The 22,397-nt window shown below is 43.0% G+C and overlaps 1 protein-coding gene across 4 annotated transcripts in view; it reads right to left on the bottom strand.

Annotated features, from left to right (window-relative positions):
- ANKS6 (ankyrin repeat and sterile alpha motif domain containing 6) overlaps nt 1-22,152 on the bottom strand; it is a 77,900-nt gene extending 55,748 nt beyond the window's left edge. For 2 of the 4 annotated variants that reach the window (XR_005224468.2, XM_043540306.1), the window contains exons 1-6: nt 21,724-22,152; nt 15,382-15,881; nt 10,700-10,744; nt 7,625-7,829; nt 6,684-6,790; nt 3,300-3,448 (exon numbers count right to left, since the gene is read on the bottom strand). Coding sequence is in view for 3 of the 4 variants with exons in the window: in XM_043540306.1 (XP_043396241.1) it covers nt 3,300-3,448; nt 6,684-6,790; nt 7,625-7,829; nt 10,700-10,744; nt 15,382-15,881; nt 21,724-22,067 (1,350 nt within the window). In the remaining variant the exon portion in view is untranslated. Of the gene's footprint in view, nt 1-3,299; nt 3,449-6,683; nt 6,791-7,624; nt 7,830-10,699; nt 10,745-15,381; nt 15,882-20,539; nt 20,661-21,723 lie in introns of all 4 variants that reach the window. The other 2 variants (XM_037893391.2, XM_037893390.2) reach the window with 2 other exon arrangements.
- Nucleotides 22,153-22,397: the final 245 nt, after the last annotated feature.

A 22,397-nucleotide genomic window follows, 5' to 3' on the forward strand; every position in this document is an offset into this window, starting at 1 on the left:
CTATACTACACCACAGCAGTCCATCTGCCCTCTGTCTGCCTTTTCTACAGTTCCAGTACAGCTACTGAGGTTCTCAAAACCCAGAAGAGAAGTCAAACTCCCATAATTCTCTGGGGGTAAATCCTGTTAATCCCATGATGCCAGCACTGTTTCCTGTCCTTTTTCTCAAAAATGGAAGCCAGGATGAAAGCTCTGTTCTTGTTCCTTGCTCAGCAAGGTCCCTGAAAGTGAGTGGCAAATTGGCAGTGGTGGTGGTTCTGAGAGTAACTTTGGTGAGAAAGAGACAAGACCAGCAATTCAGAGCATTCATGTAACAGGTAAGAAGTGGTGGTTGGGGTATGAGTAGATGGCCTTATACGCTATTTGCAGTTCTTCTGTAGATGGCATGACACTTCTGGGTTTGGCGCACAACCACAGGCTGGTGGAGCAGAATTGTTTTTGAAACCTGAGCTAAACTGTAGCAGCGATGTAACTTCAGGATAAAGTGTCTGCTCTGTAGTTCAGTGGTGAGCAAGTCCTGACACTACAGTGCCAGATCACAAATATGAGGGCTCCCCTTATTCACAGAATCATAGAATCATAGAATATCAGGGTTGGAAGGGACCTCAGGAGGTCATCTAGTCCAACCCCCTGCTCAAAGCAGGACCAATCCCCAGTTAAATCATCCCAGACAGGGCTTTGTCAAGCCTGACCTTAAAAACTTCTGAGGAAGGAGATTCTACCACCTCCCTAGGTAACGCATTCCAGTGTTTCACCACCCTCCTAGTGAAAAAGTTTTTCCTAATATCCAACCTAAACCTCCCCCACTGCAACTTGAGACCATTACTCCTTGTCCTGTCATCTTCTACCACTGAGAATAGTCTAGAACCATCCTCTTTGGAACCACCTCTCAGGTAGTTGAAAGCAGCTATCAAATCCCCCCTCATTCTTCTCTTCTGCAGACTAAACAATCCCAGTTCCCTCAGCCTCTCCTCATAAGTCATGTGTTCCAGACCCCTAATCATTTTTGTTGCCCTTCGCTGGACTCTCTCCAATTTATCCACATCCTTCTTGTAGTGTGGGGCCCAAAACTGGACACAGTACTCCAGATGAGGCCTCACCAATGTCGAATAGAGGGGAACGATCACTTCCCTCGATCTGCTGGCCATGCCCCTACTTATACATCCCAAAATGCCATTGGCCTTCTTGGCAACAAGGGCACACTGTTGACTCATATCCAGCTTCTCGTCCACTGTTACCCCTAGGTCCTTTTCCGCAGAACTGCTGCCTAGCCATTCGGTCCCTAGTCTGTAGCAGTGCATTGGGTTCTTCCGTTCTAAGTGCAGGACTCTGCACTTATCCTTGTTGAACCTCATCAGATTTCTTTTGGCCCAATCCTCCAATTTGTCTAGGTCCCTCTGTATCCTATCCCTACCTGCCACCGTATCTACCACTCCTCCTAGTTTAGTATCATCCGCAAATTTGCTGAGAGTGCAATCCACACCATCCTTCAGATCATTTATGAAGATATTGAACAAAACCGGCCCCAGGACCGACCCTTGGGGGCACTCCACTTGATACCGGCTGCCAACTAGACATTCTGCAAAAAATGGGAATTGCTCTGTGAAAGACAGCTGTTCTGGATAATTACCAATCAGGTGGGTCTCATTTGGGGGTTGAAATATGCAATGAGTGTCGTTGTGGTGAAGGTCTGCAGGGCTATAGTGCATTACAGCAGCATGTGATCCAGATGGCCAATGCACCAGACACTGAGGAAGTTAAATAATTGTTTCCCAAAATTTCCCAAATTTTTCAGGAGCCATTGATGGAATCCATATTTCCCCAGCCTACAAAACTTAGCCTTCTTCAGTACATTTTACAATAGAAAGCTGCATATCTGATGCAGCAGTCCCTTCACCCAGAGGTTCCTCCTTTTACCAACCCAGCTTATCTGCCTCCTCTGCAACCATATTGGGATCCTGGGTCCCACTCAAAGAGCTCCTGGTTATGCTCTTCATCTTCGAGTCTCTACTCTGATCCCTGCATGGAATGCAAACATGAGTGCACAGACTCCATTATATAATAGAGCTGAGAGACCTCTGCTACCACCTGCTTTCTTCCTTTCCCTGCTCTCTCAGAGCCTAGCAAGGAGCCTAGAGGGAACAAAGAGAGGGAGGAGCTAGGAGCTGGGGGTCTGAAAGGAATGCAGAGTTCAGACCTATCCTGCCTGCTGCTGGCAGAGTGGAGCTGATAGCAATATTCCTCCTACAGCAGCTTCAGCTGTCTGGCACATGGACAACTTGCCTCTAAAACTAACTTTAGTGCTGTAGTGCCAGCCCAGCTCCTCTAACAGCTTCCCTTAGCTGGTGACCCACCTGCAGTTCCAGGCAGAGGGAATACAGCACTACCTGAGAGGATGGGAATCATAACTCCAACACTTGGGACTGTTACGAGGGGACAGTCTGGTGTGGCTGTCTGAATGCTCCCATCACCTTACCCTTGATGCAGCATGTGAGACCACAGAAAGAGGATGACATGTAGATCTGACACCACTCTCAGAGATGAACTCCACTAATGTCCCCTTTTTTTCAGGGCAGGGGCTCCCTTCCTCACATAAGTCCTGAGCTTTGGAGCCAGATAGCTGGCCCTGCACTGATACTTAGAGCAGTTCCCTCTATTGCAGAGCATGAAGCAGTGCTCTGGTGCTCCCTACTGCTACACCTCTGCCCCGCTTCAGCCTCCTCCTCTGGCAGAGAGGGGATGGGCAGAGCTGGAGCTGCAGTGAAGGGAACTGATCTTACTGTCAGCATAAGAGCAACCCACATCCCCCTCTTCCGCTCACAATACTAATTAAACCCCATATCCCATTCACTTTGAATGCTATAGAAAACTTCTAACTTGGCTGCAGATGTATCCTAACCAATTTTAGGCCAATACAACTTTTTTCAGAATGAGAACCAAAATCAGGATTGAAATGGAAACTCAGTTATAACCTTAACTACACAGTGACTTTTCCCGCTCTGGAATAAGTTTCTTTGTAAGGGTGCGTATATCAACTTTCCTCTAAAATTAAAGAAACAGTTCCACCCCCTGTCCTTACCACCACTCCAGCAGCCAAAAAGTCTACCACAATCCACATCTTAGAAAATCAAAGAGGACTAATGTATACTTGGCTTGCAGAAAGCAAATATGTTAGTTATGTCCTAGGTCCCAAACACTTTCGTGTGGTGTCTTTCCATACTTCATACCTTAGAGGAAACTGTACATTTGTTATTTATGCAGAAATCATCAAAGAGAGAGTACATATGAAATTTGTTTACCTTTAATCCTCCCTTGTCATCTGGCAACATCGGGGTATTTAAAGATTGCCTACTTCTAGAACAGGGCAAAGATGATTTGTTGTTCTGCTTACCCTTGTCTTTGTCTACTTGCATGCAGGCTGATGCTAGTTGACGTACAAGTTCTGTGTCTAGAAAAAACAAATTCAGTTTTTGTTTTGTTTTACTTGTAAATGTCCTTTCATCTCAAATGTATAACCAGGATTCATGTGCTGAAGCTGCTCCTATGCATTCTGTGAGAGTGTAAGGCAACAGCACCAGACACACAGGTCTAAAATTCTGGTGCCAACGGCTCCCTGTTTTGCCCTCCCTCTTTATTCTTGTCTAGGTGAAACTTCTGTAACATTCAGATACAAAGGTGGATTGACCACAAATATTGAATGGTGGCCCTGCGCTCAGTGAGCTGCTCACTTACACAGTGGTACTTATACCACCAGATCTACAGAAGCATTATCAATGCTTGATTCACTAGAACTAGACTAAAGAGTATTGAACAGCAAGAAGAGAGCTCTGCTCAGTCAGAATCAAGAGAATCACTTGAACAAATGAACCTGACAGCTGCTTGATGTGGGCAAAGAAAAACATCAAAAAGGTACTTTTTCTCACCTGAGACAGAAGAAGAGAGCAGAGAAAAAGGATATTCTCTTCTCTTTCCTTGAGCATAGGCTGGAGGGAGGAAGTTTGAAGACAAATTCCAGAGGGAAGAGCAATGCTCAGATTACACAACAAAAGACTGAAAAGATGTGGAAGAAAGAAAGGACGGAAAAAACAGAAAAAAGAGGGAGAGGAAAGAATGAATATAAGGGTGAAGATGGGAGGGCAAAATGAGAGAAAGAGAGAGACTCCTGAAGAGAAAAAATGCTGAAGAGTGAGACAGAATCAAAAAAAGTATCTGGGAGACAAAAAAAATGACAATAAACCTAGAGAAAAAATAAATTGCACATTTTAAAAGCCATTAAAAACTGTGTAAAAATTAATCTACGGGAAACAAGATAGTGAAAATGATCGAGAATACACCAAGACACAAAGCAGAAAAAAACAAAGTGGACTGAATGGAAGGGGAAAGATAGAGGAGAATAAACCATAAGCGAGACATACATTAGCAAAGTAGTATTTTGTACTGGCAATAAGTATTCTAAAAACAAAGTGTGGGTCCTTGACAGCACTGAAGACAATAGGAGTTTTAGTATTAACTTCACTGGGGTCAGGATTTCACCCAAAGTTTTTAATGAAATACACAAGGGTTAGAGATGGGATCTGCAAAAGTGTCTAAGGATTACTGTGTGGCCACCTGTTTCAAACAGCCATATGTCAAAGTACACTGTGGACCTTTTGTGTATTGTAGCAATGTCTATATGCGATGTTACTGCACAGAAAGCTAGTGCACTCTAGAGTCACACTCTGGCTTGCTGAGCAGTAACGTGTCACAAAGACAAGATCCAAGAGCATTATGAACACCTAAGGGAGCTAAGACTTTCAGTGGGACTGGTTTTGCTAATTTAAGAGCTTTTGAAAATCTAATCCCAGATTATTTCACATGCTGCAGTGGAAGGGGACAGGATGATCTAAGGGGAGATGGACTAGTGGAAGATTTGACAGTGGCTGGGAGGGGGAGACTTGAGTGTGCAGAGTTAGTAAGCACAAGGAGTGGAATAACATGACTTTTAGGGGAACATAGACATTTTGTATTTGGAACTAAATATGTGTGTCTTTGCAGTGCTGATGCTTGAAAAAAGTTCTGTAAAACTTTCTTATTTCCAGCAGAACCAGAAGAGACTTTCAGAAGGAATGAACTGGCCTACACAGTAGCCTGACTGGGTAGAAAACCGGAAACCTTCATCAGCTCTGCAAGTTGACATTCACCACAAGAAAAAACACTTTAGTAGATTTTCTCCCCCACCTAAAATTTCACCACTATTGCTGCCCTGGGTGCAGCTCTACTAGTGAGAGCTGCACCCAGGGCAGCAATAGTGGGGAAATTTTTATCCAGATAAAGTACAGTATTTTATCCAGATAAAGTACAGGTACCTGTCAGTTATTAAAGAACTGACAATCCTCAGCCCCTGGTGTATACCAGAGCTCCCACAAGTGATTCTGCAATAGTGGGAAACTTTAGAGAACACAGCTGAGAAAGGAGTCTCTGTTGTGATGCCCTGAATGAAAAAGATCATGGAGTGGGAGGTGCTCTGCCTAGCTGACTGGGATCTGTGAGCTTGAGGGTTTAACTGCCTGCAGATCACCCAGCCTTCTGCTGCAGTCCTCCTCTCTGCTCCCTGCCTGCACTGTATCAGCACGAGTGCCAAGGACCTGTCAAAGCAGTAGCGTTCCTGAATTCATTTTCTTTCTCTACGTTTTTGCCTATGATGCTGCAACATGTCACAAGCAGATATGTACTGTCAATAACCCACAGTATAGATTGGAACACTGTCCAATCAAGATGTCAGTACAACTCTACTGATTGCCATTCAACACTAGTCAACTGGGTGATAACAGAACTAAGAACTATTTAGCTTTCAGTTTTTTTCACCTTCCTTATTATTATTATTATTATTTATTATTTATTATTTTGTTGAAGTCCTCTGCCTGTTCGTTCATTCTCTCTCTCGGAAGGAGTGAAGGAAATACAGAGATAGCAAAGGTTAATTCTATCAGAAACAATATTCTTTGGCTTCAGAAAAGCCAGTTCAGATACAGGTAAGAATAACAGAAAAGTGCCAAATAATGTAAGCTAAAGTCGTTTATTTGACAGCTTAATAGAAACATTAAAAACATTTTAACAAAGCCTCATTTAAGGTGTTTTCCTTTCTTTCTAGGATGTTTTTCAATAAAAAGATGTTGGACTCCTCAAATGTGACTTTTACTCGATCTGACAGAGCTAAAAAAGAGATCTGCCCAGGAGCTCCCCACTTTCCAGATGATGGCACCCACTCTTTCCTTTCCTTTTACTGTTGGTTACTAAAACATCAGTGCAAGTGGACGCTTTCACTTTCATAATTATTCTATATTTTTACTCTCTATTTTTAGTGATATCACAGGAGAGTCTTTGGGCCATCATAATTCAACATCACTGAAAAGACGCTGGTGACACTAATATTGCATTTTTACACCACACTTGAAAAATCAGGCAGCAGGAATAAACAGATTCTAAAAGGACAAGCTATACCCCATATATTTCCATACACTTCTATCTGACCCTTTAATCCGTAAGCATACTGTTTCCAGAAAATAATCTCTCTCTGTCACATGGAACTCATGGGAGATTATTTTCTACAACTTAAGTGTATTTTCTAAATTAGAAGGGATGTTTTCTTTGTTGCATATGCTGTTATTGCAAGCATTTCCTTTGGGCTCTGTGACATAACATACCTGGATCGTTCAGTAGCATTATCAGATCAAAGGCTGTGTATCCATTTTTTGCACGTAGATTGACATCAGCTCCTCGATTCAACAAATACTTAACAACATCTTTATTTCTTTAAGGAAAAAAGAATTGGTCACATATGTGAATGAGTGTTAATGTTCCATCTCTTCCCTCTTATGCCACACTCTTTTTCCTGAATTAGAATTTGTCCAGATATTGTCTATAGACAACCTAGGTGGCTCTCAATTCTGTGGGACTGGCACCAGTAAGGAACCCTCTAACATAGAAAGTGAGGCATCACTGCTGATGGGGGGAAAACAGTGGACCCCTCACAGCAAAATCTTTGCAACAAATTAGAATGCTCCTGGCTATCTGCAGAACAAGTTTGGCACTCAGGGTCTCCAGCACTGAAGTCCCCAGATCTGCCATTCAATTCTTGGATCCATAGTTGCAATGTTTCTTCTTCTGCTATTTCTTCGTAAGACAGTTCTGGTTCAAAAACTGGGCTCCCTAAGTACTTTCCTCCTCTTATTTTCCTTGGGGTGAGGAGTGGTTGATGGAACTAGAAACTGAGGCTTCTGAACCAGTGCTAATCCGCACTGACAGGGTTCCACTTGGTACCAGCTTGGTACCCTGGGTCTCCAAGCCACTTACTGGAGATAGGGCCCACTAGAGAAACCTGAGGGTCCCAATACCAAAATTGATGCTTCTTTTGAAGCTAGCACCAAGGAAAATCACATCAACAATACTACAAGTTTCAGCACCTAAGAGAGGCCTGTTTCTCACCGGCATAGGACTTACTGTTCCTTGGCATCAGTATCTAGAATTTTTAGTTAGCTTGCCCTCTGCTTTTCTGAACCAATATCTAATTGATTACTTTTGAGTCCATATCTAGGAAGTAGAATAAACCCTCTCCTACCACTATTCAAGGGGAAAAATCACTTACCCATGGTATGTGGCCTGCATTAGGGCTGTCCAGCCATGAACATTATCTTGTTTGTCAATGTCAGCATTTCTCTCAACAAGCAGCTGTACAAGAGCCAACTGTCCAGTTACAGCTGCAATCATCAATGGAGAAGCACCATCACCATTAATAATATTAACCTGATTTGGGTCTTCATCTGCAATCTCTTTAACCAGCTGGAAATTTCCTATGAAGAAAGTCACAAAACATAATAATGTTGTATATTAGGAATAGACAATTTCTCAGCCTCTAAATTAATATATATTTTGATTTGCTAACATTGACAAAAATATTCTTACTTAAAAAGAAAAATAAAGAATCAAAATATGTATCACCTTTAAAATGTTTTATTGTACTATGAAAATTAAATGAAATAGCAACATCAACAGAAATATAATTACTTCACATACACTATAGCTCCATCTACATTAGAGAACTGCACTATTTCAAGTTTAAATGTTACAACTAAGAATTTGTAGTGCTATTTGTTCCTTCAGCTGATCAGCGTATCTGTCCTGTTTTGCATAAACTGGTGGAGTGTATCCATACAAAGTGCTCCCTCCAGTCTTTTCCTGTGCACCACAGCACTATCCCATAATTCCAAGGATAAATCCCTAGAGCAGGTGTATAAAATGGTATATTAAATATTATGCAGACATTGGTACTGACTGTGTAGTTAAGGTTGCAATTTGATTTGCACTTAAACCAGGCCTAAAATCCTGTTTCACTTTCATGACTGTACGTGGTGTCAAAACTTTACCACAAAGGAGCCTGTTAGCCTCTGAGGCCATGTTACTTCTACTGTACTCTAGCACCTTAACAGATCTGAGAGGACTCTGAGGAAAAAAGGGAAGATGGGTGGATAGCATGAACGTAGGGAAGCAACACCCTTGAAGAACTGCAGTTATTGGCAAGTATCATCTCTTTCTTTGTCAGGGTAATATCTGCCCATTTCCAGTACTACTAGTTTGACAAGCAGTACAAACTCCAGAAATAGTCCTGAAGAGTTTTTAATTTAACATCAATTGTAAAAGCATCAGATCTGGAGGTAACTCTAGGTATTATCATTGTGTAAACATAATCTTATGCTTCTCAGTTTGAATGTGATGAAGACAACCACAGGAGGTACTTCCTGTTGAATTAGCACAAAGTCCTTCTAATTTGGGAACACTAGCTAAAATAAAAACAAGTCTCTGTGCACAATCTAATCCATCTGGACAGATGTCAAGAAACAATGACATTTCCCTTACAATGTTTCTCATATGGAATTAAAAGAAATCTAAGTAATTTTCTAAACACCCTACATTTACCTAAGTAATAACTCAAGGCTCTCTTAAAATCCACAGCGTAAAGTCTAACTTCTTCATCAGGTGCATGAGGCTTATGGGAAACACACACATACCAGAAAGTTAATTATCTCATTAAGGTCTTGGGGTGGGTACATATAACAACCATGGCCTTGTGAAAAACTGGAAATGGAGGGTCAGGCACAAGACTCTATAGTTTACTCACTCCCCTCATTCATGTCACCGTCATCAGGAAGCCTCTTTTTCTCGATAGGATAGTGAGCATCAGATCCCAGACGGTAACTGGGTCTTTGACTGGTAGAAAAACATTAGCTAGGCCCTTCAAGAACTTTTTCACTGTTGAGTGCCACAACACTTTGCTATTGTTGCTCCTCTTTGCTTGATGACTCAGTATATTACAGACTTGCTGTCCTTAATGACCTAGACCACACCACCTCAGGTTTGCAGAAGAAAGGTAAAGAACCCACCTGATAGCAGGGATAAGAGATTTTGTGCTGCTGCATCTGTGGCATCATCCATTTGAATGTTGGTATTTTAAGACAACAGATCTTCAGCTCTTCATTACTATGTCAGATAGCATCTCAAGCTGCTCTTCTAAAAAGTCACTGGATTTGTCCCTGGTCTTATAGGTCAGATAGATGAATTGCAAAGATTTTGTTTCAAGTATATTTTTCCTGCACTTGAACCTGGAAGTGAGAATTATGGCTACATCACCTACTAATCTGCATTCTGTGGACTAGGTTGGTGGGCCCAAGTGACCTACCATGGGACAAATGGTGTCAGCAAGCCAGGTTGCTATGATGTAGACTAGGTAACTCATTTTGCATGAATGGTTGACTGCTGACTTCTACTGATCAGCATAAGGCTGAAATATTTTAATGTATCTGTTTTGACTTTGTTTGGGTAGTCTATTTGCTGTGTACACTGGATTTTAATTTCTTATCTGCTTATCTTTCCAGTCACTGGTGGGTTCTTCCTGTGTTCCTAAGTGTTATACTTCTTGATAACACTTATATCAGACAAGGGTGTATGTAGATGGTCAGTTTGATCAGGGCCATGCTCAAGAATGCATGGGTCTCTTCCTGTACTGATGGAGTCTACAGGTTCAAAGTCTCATCCATGTTGACTGCCATATCCTGGACTTGCTGGGGTCTCATGAGGATACAGAAGATACTCCAGTGTTGTCATCTAGAGAAGTTGATTGTCAATAACAGTTGGGACATCAGCATCCACCCCATCATCCCCTGACAGCCTGATCATCAGTCTCAGCCAGGGCAAAGGTAGATTAATCTAGTTACACATCATCTAGTCTACTGGCAGGAACTGAGGGACTATATACAAACTTTGAAAGACTGACAGAATCAGCATGGCACAGCTCTTGTTACAGTACTGTCCTCCTGCAACACTGCAAGAAGAATTCTTGATGACTGTCACCCTATCCACCTTGGTATTTGCTTATAATTGAGTCCTGAAAATGTCGGAGTGGATTTCTCATTTTGATATCCTCCCAGTGTGTCAAAGAAATCACAGGCAGTGAATGTCTCTTTTAGCTTGTCAGAACCTCTGATTTTGCGTCCTTTGATACTCTAAGTACTGATGTAGCTTTTGTTCATATCTTTATCTAAATAGTAAGGAAAGGGCAAAGTAGCTATAACTCCAGTACACACTGTCTCAATTTCCCATGTTAGCAAGTACAATGCCCTACAGTCTCAAGAAACAGATGTGGTGGTGAATTTTTTTTAATGCTTACCCATTTTCAAAGCATGAAAGACATCAGGCTGCCTCTTGTCATTATCTGAGAAAATACAAATATCTGTATTAAAATTTGAGTCATGTAGCCAAAAATTTGTAGTACAATTAGTTTAGCATAAAAAGTAAAAATATACTGGTGATGTTATCTGATTAGAGTACGACCATGCAAATCATTGTTGCTAACACTGTTATATAATTGCAACAAATCTTATTCAAAGTGTGACGCATGGCCAGAAAGGGTTAAGCGGCTCGCAGGCTAAATGACCCAGAGTCAACCTTTAGAGACACGTTAGAAAAGTATGCAAATGGTAATTAGAGCCATTCCGTGTTAGGCTAGAATTGTGAAATGCAAACCTGTATTGTTAGAGAATTAGAGGTGATACTAATTGTATATGTTCACTTATATCTTGTTAGATGTTATCCATGCAAACAGACGTTCCTATCTGTCACTATAGCTATTCATGCAGAGATCAAAAGGGAATATGAACATTTAGATGAATCTTGGGTGAAGTAATGTCATTGTCTATATGTCTCTTTAAAGTTTGTGATAAACTGCCTAATGGATAAATTGCATTATGTTAATCCATGTAGCTAATTACCGGTAACGCTTAGGAAATAGGTCTTCTTCAAAATCTCCATGATTGCTGATTGTTTGCCTAAGGACTCTGAGCTGTCAAGAGAAGGCCTGGAACTGCATAAAAATCCTTTGGGTCCTGATCCTTTTTATCTCCGATCTGCTTGATGCTTCATGCAGGGAAAGCTTAAGTCGTAAGACTGAGATCTCCAGTCTCATCTGGATCACCTTGAATATGGACATTGGACTATAACCTATGGACTAAATCTGAAAGAACTCTTTGCAACTACAAAGCTCACCATCTCTCCTATGAATCTGATCTCAGAACTCTACTCATATCTGTATGTACATTGATCTTTTAACCAATACTCTCTCTCTTTTCTTTTTAAATAAAGTTTAGTTTACTTAATAAGGATTGGCTGTAAGCATGTATTTGGGTAAGATCTGAAGTATTCATTAACTTGGGAGGTAATGTGTCCGATCCTTTGGGATTGGTAGAACTTTCTTATATGATTAATAAGATTTTCAGTAATCCTCATCATATTTGACTTGGGTGTCTGGGTCGAGGCCTGAGGCTGGGTTGTTTTAAGGCAGTGGTCTCTAACCTTTTTTATGCCCAGATCACTCTTTGAGTCGAAGGGCAACCCAGGATCTACCCCACCCCTTCCCCAAGGCCCTGCCCCTTCCCCAAAACCCTGCCCCGCTCACTCCACCCGCCCCCTCTGTCGCTCGCTCCCCACCACCCTCACTCACTTTCACCGGGCTGGGGTAGCAGGTTGGGGTTTGGGAGGGGGTGCAGGCTCTGGACTGGGGCCGAGGAGTTCACAGTGTGGGAGGGGGCTCTGGGCTGAACCTGGGGTAGGGGGTTGGGGTGCAGGAAGGGGTACAGCTCTGGGAGGAGGATCAGAGCTGGGACAAGGGGTTGGAGTGAATGAGGAGGCATGGGGTACTGGCTCTGGGAGGAGGGTCAGGGCTGGGGCAGAATGTTGGGGTTTAGGAGGGGTACAGGGTGCTGGCTCTGGGAGGGGGGTCAGGACTGGGGCTTGGGGTGCAGGAGGAGGTTTGGGGTGCTGGCTCCAGGAGGGGGCTCAGAGTTGGGTGTTGGGGTGTGGCCTCCCACCGGGCAGCACTTACTTCCGGCGGCTCCCTGTCTGCAGCAGGTGCAGCCAGGCCAAGGCAAGCTCCCTCCCTACGCCGGCCCACACCGCTCCCGGAAGGAGCCAATGCACCTCTGGGGCCCCTGGGGGGGGAGGGGCAGGGCATGTTGCTCTGCGCGCTGCCCCTCTCTGCAAGCACTGCCCCTGCAGTTCTCCTGGCCAATGGGAGCTGCAGGGGTGGTGCTTCTGGGAGCAGCATGGGGCCAGGGTAGGCAAGGAGTCTGCCTTAGCAGCAGCCACGCTACACCACCGGAGATCGCAATCAACTGGGAGATCCTCTAGGATCGACCAGTTGATCGCGATTGACCCGTTGGTGACCACTGCTTTAAGGAAACTGTGTTGTTGGCTTCTGGGTAATCAGTAAGATATTAGAGAAGCTGTTTTGTGCTGGCTTGGTAAATCTAAGTATTGGAATATCCACCAGCTTTGTGGATTGTCTGGCCCATTCTTTGCAGTTCACCCTAACTGATTACCCCAGTGTGGCTCCCTGGGACCGCTGTCACAATATTCTAAGTATAATTATGTACATTTCGGCTTCTATTTGATCAGTAAAGAAGAAAGCACAAAGAAAATAATATAGGCCCTGTGGGAGCAGAGGTCCACCTGCAGGGTTCTCAGTGCAGGATCAGGACTACAGACTGAGTAGAGTTGTTTGCCACTCAACATTTATTCTGTATAAGGAAAAGAAATCTTTAAATTTATACAGTAAATGTATACACTCTCGAAGAGTAAAATATCTGTTAAAGGATGACATTCACTTCAGAAAGCCCACAATAAGGTTCAAAGCATTAGTGTGAATTTCTGGGATAAAATGTGTGGGCTTCTGCGCTGAGGTAAATATTCCCAAAGTGCATGTCTACTCTGAAACATAACTAAAAAATGGCTTTGTGGCGTTCCATTTTCATTCCTACTCATGGATTTCCACATCAAATTTGCTCAGTTCCATATAAAAAATTATTTTTCTAAACCCCGTTTCCAAGGCCTTCATTTCCATCCTTATCAATGATAAAAGAACATAAGAATGGCCATACCGGGTCAGACCAATGGTCTATCTAGCCCAGTATCCTGTCTTCCAACAGTGGCCAATGCCAGATTCTTCAAAGGGAATTAAAAGAACAGGGCAATTATCAAGTGAACCATCCCCTGCTGTCCAGTCCCAGCATCTAGCAGTCAGCGGATCACAATTCTGCAAATGAAATTATTCCAATTTTAAGTTTTTTAGGGCATGGAGTTTGTCTTCATAAATCTCTGTGAAGTGTCTAGGAACTGTTGGCACCACATAATCAAGGAAAAAAGTGATATATTCTGTTATGTGTATACAAGTCAGATAATAAATCCAGCTCCCTCTTCCAGAGCGTTATTGGCATGTCAGTGCTAACAGGAGTATAAAGTAATGACATATTTGAAATGAAATCAAGAAAAGCTGGACAGACCTACTAAGTTAGAAGTTGCCATTTTTACACAGACAGTTTTCTGTCCATAACTGGACTTCACAGGAAGTAATTCCAAAATACTGCATAGCATCAAATGCTGGGAGGAAAAACCAAAGGAAGAATTTGAATTCCTTGGATTCTTTAAAACTGGGAGCGGTAGCTGAAGATAATACCTGGTTCTAGTCACATGCACTAGAGGCAAAGGGCCAGAAAGGAGAGACTCTGGGTCAGGAAAGGACCTGGAAAGTGGGACTCCTTGCACCTGTCTAGTTAAAGTCCAGATAGGAAAACACCTACAGGGAACTGCGGTTGGCTGGGAGAAAACCTCAGCTGGAGACCCCCTGGACAAAGGCATATAAGGACTGTGAAGCCCTGGAGACAAGGGTTAAGACAACACCCTGAAGGGCAGTCAGAATATTTTGGGTTTTTGTTTTAATTTTGCAGATTTAAAAAAACCCCGAGAAGAAAATCTGAAGTGTCCTGTTGTTTAGGGGGTGAATTCTCCTTCCCTCACCAGGTGCATCAGCCAGCCATCTTACAGCATATTAGCAGAGACTTAAGAGCTGCAGAACTCATGTGAATGTCCCTTTCTGCTGCCTTGCCCCTTTCAAGAGAAATGCCCTTCGTGTCTGAGTATATAGCTAGAACCAGTGTGTGGCAGAGATTAAGGCCTTGTCTACATTAGCACTTATGTCAGCAAAACTTTTGTCACTCAGGGGTGTGAAAAAACACACCCCCTGAGCAACATATATTTTGCTGGCGTAATTTCTTTTGCCCAATAATTCCTGCATCAGACCCAGCAATTTGTGGATAAACTACAGTATATATTTTAAAAACACATTCACTCTTGCTTTAAAGCCTTCAACCAATAAAGAATTTACCACATTCTTTGGTGGTCTGTTCCAAAAGTTAATTATTTTCTTTGTTAAAAAATTGTCTTATTGCCATTTACACATTCCATTCCAACCTTACTATGCCTTTGTCTGCTAAACTGAAGAGCCCTCCAGTATAAGATTTCTTGTCTCTATGGAGATGTATTTAGATTTTGATCTAGTCACCTCTTAACCTTCTCTTTGTTAAACTAATAAGACTGAGCTCCTTTAGTCTCTCACTGTAAGGCAGGATTTGTAGACTTGAATCATTCTTGTAGCTCTTCTCTGAATTGTCTTCAGTTTTTCAACATCTTTGCCTCTTTGGGTAAATCTTTTTATTTTCCCCCTAAAAGAGCACACATAGGATCCCACTTGGAACACCAATTTTTTTGTTTTAATTTTTCAAGTCAAATTCACAGTCTTGTTGCCATAAAACTATGGAAATACCAACATGCCTTCATGTTATTTGGAGGAAATCTGCTTGCAGGCAAAGGTGAGTAAATCCATTCCAAGAACATCTAGATCATGATCCCTGTGCCTCGAAGTATAAAATGTACATTAATAACTACTTCTTTGATTCTTATGTCTCAAAATGTCTAACCTAAACCCTGCAGCAAGGAAACCAAAAGAATAGTAGCCCATACCTGTCAGGCGTCTGATTGTTGTTAGTGATTCCAAATAATCTTTCATGTCTTTATCTTTGAAGCCACTGGAGATTTCAAAAGGTGTTTTATGCAGCACATTGAGGTGGTTAGGATTGGCTCCCTTGTCCATGAGTTGTTGTGCCAAGCTCACCTTTCCACTAACAGCTGCCAGCATTAGAGGACTCCAGCCCACAGTCTTCACAGTGTAATTACAATCAGCTCCCCAGTCCAGTAGCAAGTGCACCACTGCCTCATATCCATGCTGTGCAGCTGCTATTAATGGTGTTATATCGGGAAGTTCCTCTTTGCTGTTGTCAACCAAACTGGTATTAAAATGGTCATAATTATCAACAAAAGCTCCAGATTCCAGCAACAATTTCACGACACTGACGTGGCCACCTCTAGAAGCCATTGTAAGTACACTGGCTCCCAGCTTATTCTGTGCATTGAGATCAGCACCATTCTCCAACAAGATGTGAGCCACAGTTAGATGTCCAAACCTTAAGAGGAGGAAAAAGAATTGAAAAAAGAACCAATTCTATTGTAACAAATATCTCCTATAGAGAGCATGTGAGAAAATTTTGCTACAGCAGATATCCAGTATGCTTAACTCTCATATTGTACCTACATCAACTGAAAATGTACCATCTGGACTCAGGACTATCACCACTGCCCAGCCCCCATCCTTTGACATTGGATATTAGGAAAAACTTTTTCACTAGGAGGGTGGTGAAGCACTGGAATGGGTTACCTAGGGAGGTGGTGAAATCTCCTTCTTTAGAGGTTTTTAAGGTCAGGCTTGATAAAGCCCTGGCTGGGATGATTTAGTTGGGGTTGGTCCTGCATTGAGCAGGGGGTTGGACTAGATGACCTCCTGAGGTCCCTTCCAATCCTGATTATGATTCCATGATTTAGAAGAATCCACAGAACTGTAAAGATCTGAACAAAACACAAATGTCCCAGATCAAGAAGGTATTTAAGAATATGTGTAATTTTAAACATGTGAATAATCCCATGCTTAAAATTCTGCACATACTTAAGGAATTTCCTGAATCAGGGCCTAAAAAAATAGAAGTATTGTTTTAATACTACTACTGGTTGATCTGCCACTGTGCACAGATGTTTTCATTGTAAATCCCTATGTTCAGATATAGTCACTTTTAGGGGGGTTATTTCACTTTTCAAATAGAAATCTTTCTTCACCATAAACTTCTCCCCACCCCCAAGCTTTTGAAAGTTTAGAAGGGAGGTTTTATTTGTCTCTTTTAAATTACCAGTCCAATTAACAACTGGCCTAGTAGTTCAAAACTTCAAATTCAATTTTCCTTCCTATAAATAAGCTTCTACTGCTGTGAGCTCTGCAGAGCCAATATAGCTCTGAGAGAATGAGAGAGATTCTTAACCATTCTGTGGGGTGGGGGTGGGGGTGGGGGAGAGAGAGAAACAAAAAAGTTACAACTACAGAATATTTATTATTGGGGATGAGCCAGAAAGATCTGAGCTTGGCTGTGGTGAAAGATACTAAAAAAGGGTAAAGTTAGCATTCTGTGTACAAATCAAAAGGAAGGGGGAAATGTTCAAGTACAATAATTTCAGTTTCAAATGCGTGGGGCTTTTAATAAATATTTCAGTCGCAGTATCCTGCAGGAGATTGGAAACAGGCAAGTATTGGGGGGGGGGGGTTAGGAGGGAGGGGGGGTTGTTTTGTTGTTTGTTTAAACACTACCATGATATTTTTTTATATCATAAGAATCAGGATATTTCCCTCATTCTTGCCTCACCTTCTCTCCCCCACAATCTCCCGTTAGCTCCTGACAAAAGAGGTTTTCGTAAGTTCCAAGAGGAAAAGCAATGACAGCATAGCCAGAAAATGCCTCCCTGTCAGATTTTGCTACCAGTAGCTGAATGTACAACAATTATCATCTGCCCCATAAAACATGCTGCCCTTTCTTACCACAATAAATTATCATAATTTTATATTTGTCACATAAGAGTATTTTTTGGTAATTCATGTATCACTGTATATATATAAAAGTTAACCAGAAATGTTCAACTTTGTTGATTTATGGTAAATTTAATAAGGTGTTTGAATTTGCATTTGAGAGTGATCGTGTGTCATCAATTAGCATAAAATAATTTGTTCCTTTTCCACACAGGATTTGACATTACGCTTATACTCTGAGAGTACAGATTTAAGGAAAGTATTTATTCTGAATCATAGATTGTGATAAAATATGCATTTCTGTTATAATAAGCCTGATTCTCCATTTATATAAAACCCAATCTATCCCCCAGGCACCAATTCAGCCCCCGCACTCTGACCCCGCTTCCTGGGAGGAGCGCCGGGATGTGGGGGGGACCGTTGCCAGGTGTCCAGTTTTCAACTGCAACACCTCGTCAAAAAGGGACCCTCCCCAGCCCAGTGAAAATGAGTGAGTGAGTGAGGGTGGGGGACACCAAGTAACGGAGGGAGGGGGGATGGAGTGGGGCGGGGCCTCAGAGAAGGGGTGGGGCAAGGGTGTTCGGTATTGTGTGATTAGAAAGTTGGCAACCCTAACCCTGCGTGGAAGGGGTAGGGAGGGGCCCCCATTTGCTCTGGCCCAGGGCCCCACAAAACCATTATCTGCCTCTGCATGTCCTGGCTCGAGCACCACTGTTCTCTTGTTATTCTTACCAGCCCATGACCCCCAAGGGGCCTATTCCACTTACTGTGCAGGAATTTATGCCAAAGCAGACCCCACGATGTGAAAATCGAAAGGTGAGTTAGAACTCCCCTTTCTCTGCTCAGCTATGGAGATGAAGCCCATATTTTTATAAACAACCAGCAAACAATATCTATTTTAAGCTGCTTGACACAGCTAGGGTGTCCTCCTACATACGTTTATACAGTGTTTAGTACAATGGAGCTTTGCACCCAAAAGGGGCCTTTGTGCATTACAGCAATACAATTATAATATATTTGAGGAATCACCATATTATTAGAATAAAGAGGAGAAGGGAACTAACTATGCTAACAGGTGGGGTTTAACATCCATATTTCTCTGGTACATATGAAATAGTTGTGGAAGAAATGTATCGGAGAAAATAATCTTCAAGCAATAAATTACCCCAATATGGCCCTGATCCTGCAAATACCTGTGCACTCAACTGACTTCCACACATAGGCAGTCCCACTGATTTCAATTGGACTATGTACATGAATAAAGTTAAGTACACCTCTACCCCGATATAACGCTGTCCTTGGGAGACAAAAAATCTTACCGCATTATAGGTGAAACCGCGTTATATCGAACTTGCTTTGATCCACCGGAGCGTGCAGCCCCCCCCCCGGAGCACTGCTTTACCACGTTATATTTGAATTCGTGTTATATCGGGTCACGTTATATCGGGGTAGAGGTGTACATGTGTAAGTGTCTGTGATCTGGAGCCTATCTTTGTAAGGACTGTAGAAAGCATTAGTCAGTGAAAGTACAGGGTGTGCAAGCAATAAATTTCCTTAGTATTTTTTGTTGTGCCACTGACATAATTCACTAAAGACAAAGGCTATTCTCCAGCCACTTTCAGTTTTCTCCATGAGCTTTAATGAAGCAGAAATCTCTGTGCAGTATTTTAAAAAATGGCAGTTTCTAAAAAGGGACCTGAGGAAGTCTTGTGCCCTTTTTTGCAGTGTTATTGTTTTTAGAGAAGGTGTATATTATTTTTAAGGAAAACAAACAAACAAAGGTTTCTGTTTGTTTTTTATTTCAGAAATACCAGGATTGTTAAATTTTGTCTTCCCTGTTCTTACTTGAGAACTAGTTGAAGGACTTGTACATTGGGAGTTTTCTGTGGTTTTTAGCTGAAGCTGTTGTCTCTTGACAAGATTTTTTTCTTCAAATGTTTTAAAGCAATGGACTAAAAAATAATATTTTTCCCTCTCAATCAAGTGCTCGATTATTTTAGTAAACTCTTAGGTTCTGCAATCCAATCCTGCAAAAGACTTAAGACCTATGAAGTACTCACATATTTAAAGATAACACATGCAAACATTTGCAGAGTTGGGGCCTTAGACAGTACAGTGACAAATGCTATAGTAAATTCTATGACTGATACAGCAGATGAAATCTGATTCTATTTATTGACTCTGATAAACTAATAGTCTTCCATTTTGTCCAGTGAGACTTTTAGAAAAATTAGGTAAAACCCATTGAAATAGGAGTCTTTTCACTGGCTTTAGTGGGCTTTGGATCAGGTTCTCTAAGTCAAGATTTCCTAACCAAAGAAACAAAACCAAATAAAATAAACTTTCAGGCATATTGTATTCCCACAGGGCAAGAAAGAGGTGCAAAACAGTTATTTTTTATTTGCACATCACTTTTAAAAATACAGGTTTCACTTATGATTTGGTAAAATTTATGTAATTTATAGATCTCTATTCATGACCTGTACCACTATTTACTGTAATTATAATAAACTATAGGCCAATGAGAAAAGAAATGTGCTAACACTAAATTCTGACATTTATTCAATTTCACACTTGCTGTGCCTTTCCTCACGAGCAAAATGTAACTTTCTTGCAAGTTAAGGGATTGTTTAAACTAATATTTTAAAATAACTTTTTTAAAAGCAAAAATATTCCAGCATACAGAAGTGCACATTATGGCTCCTACATGTACAGATACAAATTTGACCATATAGATCATTGTTGCAACTACTGTTATATATTTGCAGAAAATGTTGTACAAAGGTTGTAGAGTAAGATGTCTATGAAAAGGTTATGATTTGCTGGTTATGATTATGCTATCTGTATGCATGTATCATTTTTGTTTTTAAAGTTATAAGTATTGACTCTATGCCTGGATTTCAAATGTTGGCTCCTGAGGTAACGCCCAAGAAGTAATCATCCAGATATGCCATGTAAGATATCTGCAAAAATGTTATTATTTGCCAGATATGACAATCTTGTTTATATGTTTGTATTATGAGTTATAGACATGTCTGTATGTCTGTATTTCAAACTTAAAATCATGCAGGGACATGCCTATGGAGAGAACTCTAAGGCTTCCAAGCCATGTACTGGGCAGCTTGTGTTTGAAACAAAGGAAGCACAGGCCTCATGGCAAGAGACTATAAAAGGCAGCTGCATCTTCTCCATTTGGTCTTCATTCCTGCTTCTTACCTCTGGAGGAACTTTGCTACAAACTGAAGCTCTGAACAATGGACCAATGACCCATCCAAGATGTGGCTGTACTCCAGAGATTTGACTTAAGCCAGCAGTTTATCCCATCACTGCTACAAGCCTAAACCAAGAATTTTGCCATTACTGTGTGTAACTGATTCCTTTAATCAATTTTAACTCTCACTTTTCTTTCTTTTTATAAATAAACCTTTAGCTTTTAGTTAATAAGAATTGGCTGTAGAGTCTATTTGGGTAAGATCTGAAACATTCGTTAACCTGGTAGGTAATGCATGCGATCCTCTGGGATTGGTAGAACCTTTTCTTTTATATGATTAAATAAGATTTACAGAAATTTTCATCATATTTGACGTGGGTACCTGGATTGAGGCCTGAGGCTGGATCACGTTAAAGGAACTGTGTTGTTTGGACTTCTGAGTAACAATAACAAAGCTGTTTTATGCTGGCTTGGTAAATCTAGGTATTGGAACAGCCACCAGCTTTATGGGGATTGTCTGCCCCATTCTTTGCAGTTCACCCTAACTGACTGACCACAGCTGGCTCCCCAGGAGGACCCCGTTTACAAGATGTTTGGAGCTACTGATAACAGTTTGAATGATCAAAAACAGAATCCCTGATCTGTCCAGAGTGCACGTTGATTCTCCCAAAGGACTGGGTCTATGATACTTTGGCTACTCTTAGGGAAACTGACTATTGTTTATTATGGGCTCTAACCACGGGTAAGTGGAGGAACAGTCACACTCCCGGTCGTGTGTAAGTGACGATGCTCACGAAGGAACGTCTCTGCTCTGTGCTGACCGCTCCCCCAGGTTTCCTCTGCTCTTCAGCAGGGCACGTGGTGGTTATTTTGTTTTCTAACTGGCTTCCTTGAAATGAAGAAACAACAGGGCCACTTTATGAACACCAAACCCAGGTCAAACCGGGGCGGGGGGAAGGGGGAGGAGCAGCCCCAATAGCAGCCGTTCTGCCAGAGAGGCGGCATTGCCCAGGCCACTGCCACCCAACCTCTGCCCTCCAGGGCCCCGCTGCGCTCCGGTCGCTCTCGCCCCCCGGCCACCGAGCAGGGCGGTCCCCACCCAGCCCCAGGCACCCTAGCGCTGGGCTCCGGCGGCCGGAGCATGCTCAGTGGCTGCGCGGGAGCGGATACGGGCAGGGCCCGGCCCTACCTGGCCGCCTGCATGAGCGGGCTCCAGCCGTAGTGGTTCCGGCTCTGCACCGAGGCCCCTTTGCGCAGCAGGAACCGCACCAGCTGCTCGTGGCCCCCGGCCGCGGCGAACTGCAGCCCCGTGTTGCCGGCCTCGTCCGTGCAGTCCACTGGCACCGAGGGGGGAGGCGCTGCCGCCTCCCCTGCCCCGGACTCCGCCGCCTCCTCCGCCCCGCAAGCGGAGCCGCCCGCCGCCTCCGCGCCGCCCCCGGGCAGCCCCAGCAGGCGCCGGGCGCTCTCGTAGTCCCCCTGGTCGCAGGCGCGGAGAAACAGCTGGACCTGGGTGGGAACCCCGCATTCCCCCATCGGCAGCGCCAGCCGCGGCGTGCGAGCCCCGGGCAGCTGCCGGCCCCGCTCCCTGCGTCCGCCCCCGGCGCGGGCCTCGCCGGCCTGGCAGGGGGGCTCGGCGCTCCGCCCGCGGGAGGGCAGCCGGTGTAGAGTTACACCCCGCGCTCCCTGACAGCGTGGTGCTCCTTGGCGCCTTAGTACCCCTCGCCTCCCCCGTCCTCTGGGCCGGGGCGGCGAATGGGGACTGAGGTGGGAAGGCCTGTCACAATTAGACAAGGAGTACTTGTGGCACCCTTAGAGCCTAACACATTTATTTGAGCATAAGTTTCGTGAGCTACAGCTCACGTC

Source organism: Chelonia mydas, chromosome 2, assembly GCF_015237465.2.
Source record: "Chelonia mydas isolate rCheMyd1 chromosome 2, rCheMyd1.pri.v2, whole genome shotgun sequence".
Lineage (NCBI taxonomy): Eukaryota > Metazoa > Chordata > Testudines > Cheloniidae > Chelonia > Chelonia mydas.